The sequence below is a fragment of the Takifugu rubripes genome, chromosome 20 (assembly GCF_901000725.2).
Source record: "Takifugu rubripes chromosome 20, fTakRub1.2, whole genome shotgun sequence".
In the NCBI taxonomy this organism is placed as follows: Eukaryota; Metazoa; Chordata; class Actinopteri; order Tetraodontiformes; family Tetraodontidae; genus Takifugu; species Takifugu rubripes.
The window spans coordinates 17408779-17416278 of NC_042304.1; the positions used below are offsets into that span (position 1 = coordinate 17408779).

The following is a 7500-nucleotide window of genomic DNA, read 5'->3' on the forward strand; positions in this document are numbered from 1 at the left end:
TGGGAGTGAACGGTGAACACGAAGGGCCGCGAGTTCTTCCCTTCTGCGTGCACCACTACACAAGAGGAGGGAGGATTTTAATGGCAGTGCTCCTGGACAGGAGTCACTTCCACAGGGGAGCGTGAAGGTCAGATACAGGGAATGAAGGAGGGACCCACCCACGTGACAGGTGCTAACATCCATGAAGCCCTTGAGAAATGTTCCAAGAGGACTGTTCTCTGTGGACTGAGACAACAGCAGGAAACAATGGGTCATGACTGGAACAGGCAAGGAGAGCTAAAGGTGTTTATCGGATCAGAACCCACAGCTTCATCCAGCTCTCGGACTGGAGAGCTGGGAAGCTCCTCCACGTAGTTGGCAGGAAACCACAGCTGTTTCTTCCCTCCATAGTCGCCGCGCCACCTAGAGGGAACATGCTGCTTCAGCAACGCGCCGTCCGTGTGACAGAAACCCTCATGCACACAGGAAGTGATGCGCACGTGGAGACACTCACCATCCACCCTCCTGTTTGTCCACGTTCAGAACGAGCGCTTGTTTGGGGAAGCAGAGCTCATCTTCCCTCTGAGCTCGATAGTCGTAGAGAGCTTTGACCGTGCACTGGAAGAGGAAGCGGTCAACCACAGCCTGCCACACTCTGAAACTATGGTGAAGATCTGAGGCTTCTTACCCGAGCCGTGGGCATCTTATTGGCCTCCACATAGAAGTGGGGCGTGCGGGCCTCGTAGAGCGCACCGTAGTCCAGCTCCTGGGCATTAAACAGATGGAACTGATCAGCCTCGGTCTGACTTGCACCATGGCGCTGTGTCTGGATGGTCATAGGAGCTCGTTCCATCTGAACCCCCTGACTCTAAACTTCACTAACTCTTCCTCTAACTAGTTCTACACCAGGGCGTCACATGTTTTAGCATGCGAGCTACTTACAAAATGACCAAGTCAGAGTGATCCACCCACCACAAAAATGCTAAACATCGTGCAGGGACCGTAGCTGCTGGCAGCCTCAGGCACCCTCCCAAATGTTCATCAGTCATGGTGGAACATATTTGGACTTCAGAATCTTCATGTAGGAACAGGCTGACTCGCATAAATGTATGAAAGTGATCTGTTTTTGTCTCCTTACTTGGTCCCGCTCCCTCATTCATTTCGATGACCAGAAGCTTTAGCGATAGCTTAAAATCAGAGGTAATTGGCTGAATAGCTTAGCGCCTCTGCCTGGCTGCCCTGTATGTCAATCAAGTGACGGGACTGATGATGGGCTGATAGTTTAATGTCAGGCCGCGATCGACCGCTACTACCTCCGCGATCGACCGCTACTACCTCCGCGATCGACCGCTACTACCTCCGCGATCGACGTAATGAGCACCCCTGGTTTGGACCGTTAACCCGGTGTAGTAGCGCTGACTCCTGGGGGCCGTGCCTGACTCACCGTGGTGCCCATCCTGTCCAGGGTGTCCTCGTTGATGGGGTAGCGCAGCCTCATCTTGCGGTAAAGTGGGTGTTTTTCATAGTAGTTCACAAGATCCACCAGACTCTCGAACTCCGCTGAGCTGCCCAACATGAAGAGACGACCTTCTTGCTGGATACGACAGTGTTTGATCTTCCCCTCCGCCCTGCAGGCGATGGACAGAACGTGTCACTTTGATGTGACCGGACCTCTGGTTGTGTGAGGGTCTACCTGAAGGAAATGGCGTAGGAGTGGGATTCGCTACGTTTCCGCACCAGAAAGGCTCCGTCTCTGGGGACGCGCATCAGCATGTGTTCAGCCTGGACGCGGGACAGGCTGGAGTGGTACCACCTGTAAAAGATGAGGACAGCTCAGCTGGTTCTCCTGGGAGGCGGCGCTGCAGCCATTCTTCACCTACTCCCTGCTCTCGTGGGCGTTGGGCTGAGGAACGGGGCTTCCCAGCCTCATCTCAAACTCGTTGCAGCGCAGCGGGGTGTCCCGGTAGTGGCACATGAGGCGGTACAGGCTGTCAAACACCAGGTTGTCAGTCAGGTAGAAGCGAGTGGAGCCTGACTCTTGGCGTGAGTGGATCCGGCAGTGCTGGACTCGCCCCGAGCGCCTTGAGGAGGACCGACCAGACTCTTAGAACTACCCCAGTAACACAATTCTGATGACCAGCTTCAGCGCTGAGGAGCTTGCTTCTCCGGGGCTACGTACCAGAAAGAGAGGGTGTAGTCTCCTACAAAAGTCTCGCTCTCCCGCACCAGGAAGGTGCCATCTTTGGCTCCTCCCTCACAGTAGTCCTGCAGGAGCTTCTCGGCCACCTGGCGACCATCGCGGCCTCCACCCAGCTTCCCGTGGAACCAGCGCTCTGCACAGTGCTGCTCATTGTTGTTGCATTCCTGGGGAGTCCCGAGGATAAAGGAGGAACTGAGCCTGCTTTTTCACAATACCTTTGCCTTTACCATCATCTTCATCATCTCGCTACCTCCTTCACTTCATCCTCCTCCTCCTGGTCAGCAGTCTGGTACTGAGAGGTCTCCTCTGAATAGTAAATCTTATTACTGGTCAGCACAAAGTAGTGGGGCGTCCATGTCTGGATAAGAAAGCAGACGTCAGCCTTAAAGCATCACACAGCTGATGAAGGGTGTTGACAGCCACACACGTGGTCGATGGGATCCTCCAGGTACAGGATCCCATTCTTCAGAGAGTTGCTGAGATCATTTTCCGAGTAGCTGGCCGAGGAAACTTCTTCATACAGTGTACCTTCCACCAGTTTCTTGTGCTGGAAGGATTCGGGAGCTGGTCAGATTTCAGGGGAAAAGGTGACGTGTGATATTCCTGAAACTGTCAGACCACGTCTTCACCTTGATGAGGATCTTCCTGCGTAGCTGGTGAGGTGACGGAAGCTCCTCGGCACTGTTGTCCACTGGCTTGGAGAGCAGCAGATCTCCAAACACCTTCCTAAAATGTGTGGCCATGTTCCTCTGTTGGACCACGCTGCAGTGGTCCTCGATGGACAGGATCACCGGATACCTGTGTGAGTACGGCACAGGTGAGCCAGCTGAAGTCTGCGTGAGGATTCATGAAGCTCTGATGTTCTCGGGATAAACGGCACCACTGAAATCTGATCAAATGAAATCTGGATCAACTCGCTCTGATGTTACGAAGGCGTGTTCTTTAATGGTGTGGAGCACATCCAGGAATTTGATCTTGGAGGTTAAGGTGTGGCCGTGGTAGATGATGGGCAGGTCATCGGGTCCGTCCCAGCAGTCCACTAAAGTCGGGGAGAAATCAGAATCAGCTGCTGGACCAACCTGACTGAACCACAGATGGAAACATCAACTCGTGCCCGTTTTAAAAAGCTACCACGAGCTTTGTTGATGCACATCAAACTCTCCATTTATGAAATAACTTTCTCCTTCAGCCTGACATTAAGCTCGGACAGTCGAGGCGTTTACATTCAATACAGCGACAGCCCATCCTCAGGCAGCGGGCGTAGGCCTCCAGGGACGATTCACTGGAGAACTGATCCCCCGTCAGATACCTGAAGACGTGGAGAGCAGAGACCCACCGTCACCTCGTTGTCTGAGAGGTGTTTAATGTGGACAACCTGAAACATACGTGTTGTGTGAGGAGGAGATCCAGTACTGGGACAACGGCCTTTTCATGTCATCGGGAGCAAGGGTCAAGCGTTGAGGATCACATATGGAGTTCTCTTTAGAGAACAGGAAAGTCAGGAACTGCAAACAGAAGATGTCATGTTGAGGCTTCTGGATAGCGTGTGTTTCTCGTGGTCATGTGGTACCTCGTCCAGCTGCAGCATGGGCTCCGCTCGCTGCCCCCCCCTCATGTACCCCATCAGGAAGTCTCTGACAAGGCTCAGATCCGATGCCCAGGATTCCTGAGAGGACACGGCTCAGATGTGAGAAGAACAACAGGTTGCCTTTATCAGAGAATGTGGACATGAGAGAAGCTTCTCATGTTGGTTTTTGGATGAAGCATTTATCAAACAACTGCGTTACTCTTTTGAAATCACAATGACAACAGAAACTACACAAATGTCTCTGATCAAAAGGTGACGGACCCTGGTCCTGGTTCCCTGGATTCTGACCAAGAATGATCAAAAGATCTGTGGAAAAAGGCTGAACAGTATGAAACAGGAAAGATGAAGGAACTGAGACCCAACCAGCAGTGGGGAAGGGTGACCCTAACCCTCTGGAGGTGCGTCGCTCAGGTTCTGGGGGGTGTGAGCTCTAAAGGGACACTGGGTCCAAACGGATGCCAGATGAATGCAGCATGTTAGCAGAAAGTTCTCCAGGAAGGTTTGAACCGTCAGCCTGGGAGCTGCGGATGGGATTGGATATCCCAACATAACGATCAGACCGGTCGTTGGCTCCAGCAGGGTAAAGTGAAGGTTCTGGAGTGGCGTCGGTCTCCTGACCTCACCACTCTGGGGAGATCTCAAGCCTGCAGCCCAAGAATCTACAGGAACCGGAGGCCTTAACCAGGGAGAAGGGGCGGCTGAACCGCCGGAGAGAAGAGTCCTCATCCACGACGCACGGCCCCAAACTGTCCTGGACGTTAAAGGGGCCAAGACACGGTACTAAAACGGGTCAGGGTCATTTGTGCAGTTGTCAGGATTTAACTGACCAGTTGTTTAATAAATGGCTCCATCCAAGCACCAACCATGGCCAGGAGATGTTCAGTTCCTAACCCTAACCCTAACCAGGAGATGGTCAGTTCCTAACCCTAACCAGGAGATAGTCAGTCCCTAACCCTAACCCTAACCAGGAGATGGTCAGTTCCTAACCCTAACCCTAACCAGGAGATGGTCAGTTCCTAACCCTAACCAGGAGATGGTCAGTTTCTAACCCTAACCCGGAGATGGTCAGTTACTAACCCTATCCCTAACCCTAACCAGGAGATGGTCAGTTCCTAACCCTAACCCTAACCAGGAGATGGTCAGTTTCTAACCCTAACCAGGAGATGGTCAGTTCCTAACCCTAACCCTAACCAGGAGATGGTGAGTTCCTAACCCTAACCCTAACCAGGAGATGGTGAGTTCCTAACCCTAACCCTAACCAGGAGATAGTCAGTCCCTAACCCTAACCAGGAGATGGTCAGTTCCTAACCCTAACCCTAACCAGGAGATGGTGAGTTCCTAACCCTAACCCTAACCAGGAGATAGTGAGTCCCTAACCCTAACCAGGAGATGGTCAGTCCCTAACCCTAAGCAGGAGATGGTCAGTTCCTAACCCTAACCCTAACCAGGAGATGGTCAGTTCCTAACCCTAACCCTAACCAGGAGATGGTCAGTTCCTAACCCTAACCAGGAGATGGTCACTTCCTAACCCTAACCCTAACCAGATGGTCAGTTCCTAACCCTAACCAGGAGATGGTCAGTTCCTAACCCTAACCCTAACCCTAATCAGGAGATGGTCAGTTCCTAACCCTAACCCTAACCAGGAGATGGTCAGTTCCTAACCCTAACCAGGAGATGGTCAGTTCCTAACCCTAACCAGGAGATGGTCAGTTCCTAGCGGTAGATTTGTACCTTTTGGTCCATCTGCAAAAACTTCTGGAAGTCGTAGAGGGAAATCTGGCAGAGTTCTGGTCGGTCAACGTTCCTGCCAACAACAGTAACCATGGTTACCATGGACCGTCAGCGAAGCACGGGTAACATGTCACAGGTAACATCGCTCCAGCCACAAGAACCATTCCAATGCTGAAAGCAGGGTGAAGGTTTCCAGTCCTTCGCATTGAACACATCAAACTCTGTGAATGAAAAACTTCATATTTGCCCTCTAAGCTAGGTTAGCTCCTCCTCCTTTCAGAGGCGCTGCAGCTCAGCTCCATCATGATCTCATGACAGAAGAGTCTGAGCTCATGTCAGAGCTCGATGCCCTGCAGGTGGTCACAATAGTTCCTGAACTTTAGCCTGGAGATGTTCTAGCTGAGGTCAGGGTGGAGAGCTGAAAACATGAACTTCTGATGAGGAAGTGCGCATGACTCCAGTCATCGCAGGAGGAACGTGAAGCTGGAAGTGAAGACGAGGGAGCGGACGTGGAGGAGCAAGAGGAGGAGGAACTCACCGCAGAGGGAAGGAGAGTTCCAGCTGCTCGGTAATCTGGGGACAGAAGGGGAGGAGCCAGGTGAGAGACAGGTGAGAGGGAGGCATCAACCTGTCGGTCTGACAGAAAGCAAAAACAACAACTCTGAGCCGCTCACGTTCTTCTGAGCGTCGAACATCAGCGTTCTGTAAAGCTGGGCAAAGTTTGGGAAGGTCAGGTCGCTGCGGGCCTCCACTTCCTGGAAACGGAGGAGAAGTGAGTCCAAGCACAGGAGGAGGTGCTCAGAGGAGCTGGCATGTTCTCACCTGCAGCTTGTCCTTGAGGAAGCGCATGTTGGGAACTCTGTAGTTGATCTGAGGCAGCAGAGCTTTCACGTCCTTCACCGTGACGCTGAAAAGGCACAAAGGTCAGATCAGAACCAGCCGACACTGACAAGGTTAGAACTCCAAGGTAGTTTTCTCTGTCAACTGGACTGGGTTTCTTCTCTTGAAGATGTTTCTGCTTCTAACCAGAAGACTTCTTATGTTCTGAACGCTGGGGACAAAGCTTGAAAATACAGCCCCTGTGGACCATTAGCATGCTAATGATCTGGGTGGTCACCTGAGTCGTGGCACCTCCACCTCCACTCCTTCCAACAACAAACTAAACGTTCACCCCATTCCAGGAGACCACCACCATGTGAGTCTGCAGACAAAGGGGAGACACCTCAACTGGAACTAGGGAAACGACCCCGCCAATGACCCTACCAACGACCCCGCCAACGACCCTGCCAACGACCCTGCCAACGACCCTGCCAACGACCCTGCCAACGACCCTACCAACGACCCTGCCAATGACCCTACCAACGACCCTGCCAACGACCCTACCAACGACCCTGCCAACGACCCTGCCAACGACCCTGCCAACGACCCTACCAACGACCCTGCCAATGACCCTACCAACGACCCTGCCAACGACCCTGCCAACGACCCTGCCAATGACCCTACCAACGACCCTGCCAATGACCCTACCAACGACCCTGCCAATGACCCTGCCAATGACCCTACCAACGACCCTGCCAGCGACCCTCAGGTGACCACCCAGATCATTAGCTCACCTTGGATGAGGATGACCTGACAGAGAATCTTAAGGTTGGAACTGTCCTTCCAGCCAAATATTGCAGAGTTTGATCAATCTTCTAATGTAATTTCCTTCAAAAGTCACGATGTTTACAGAGAATTCTCTCCATTGAGATGCTGGATCATGTGATCGGAGGTCAGCGGCTCCATTCTCTGCTTTGGTCATTTCCATGTTTGACAGGAAGCTGTCCTCTCCCGGCCACGCATCACTTCCTGTTGCTTATCAGGCACTGGCAGCCTGTTTGTGAGGAGCACCCTCCAGCACAGGGGGAAGTGTGTGTGTGTGGGTGTGTGTGTGTGTGTGTGTGTGTGTGTGTGTGTGTGTGTGTGTGTGTGTGTGTGAGAGAGTGTGTGAGTGTGTGTGTGT

The 7500-nt window shown here is 52.6% G+C and overlaps 1 protein-coding gene across 1 annotated transcript in view; it reads right to left on the minus strand.

Moving 5' to 3' along the window:
- Positions 1-7500, minus strand: part of LOC101065481 (1-phosphatidylinositol 4,5-bisphosphate phosphodiesterase gamma-1-like) — a 19918-nt gene that overhangs the window by 6382 nt on the left and 6036 nt on the right. Inside the window, exons 5-24 of the mRNA XM_029828088.1 lie at positions 6321-6405; positions 6173-6253; positions 6037-6071; positions 5499-5571; positions 3750-3845; positions 3566-3684; positions 3403-3488; positions 3098-3218; positions 2809-2977; positions 2607-2726; positions 2430-2537; positions 2159-2343; positions 1860-2060; positions 1673-1792; positions 1424-1607; positions 668-745; positions 494-597; positions 306-402; positions 159-225; positions 1-55 (exon numbers count right to left, since the gene is read on the minus strand). The exon at positions 1-55 is cut by the window's left edge and continues 112 nt beyond it. Of these exons, the coding sequence (XP_029683948.1) occupies positions 1-55; positions 159-225; positions 306-402; positions 494-597; positions 668-745; positions 1424-1607; positions 1673-1792; positions 1860-2060; positions 2159-2343; positions 2430-2537; positions 2607-2726; positions 2809-2977; positions 3098-3218; positions 3403-3488; positions 3566-3684; positions 3750-3845; positions 5499-5571; positions 6037-6071; positions 6173-6253; positions 6321-6405 (2184 nt within the window). The remainder of the gene's footprint in view (positions 56-158; positions 226-305; positions 403-493; positions 598-667; positions 746-1423; positions 1608-1672; positions 1793-1859; positions 2061-2158; positions 2344-2429; positions 2538-2606; positions 2727-2808; positions 2978-3097; positions 3219-3402; positions 3489-3565; positions 3685-3749; positions 3846-5498; positions 5572-6036; positions 6072-6172; positions 6254-6320; positions 6406-7500) is intronic.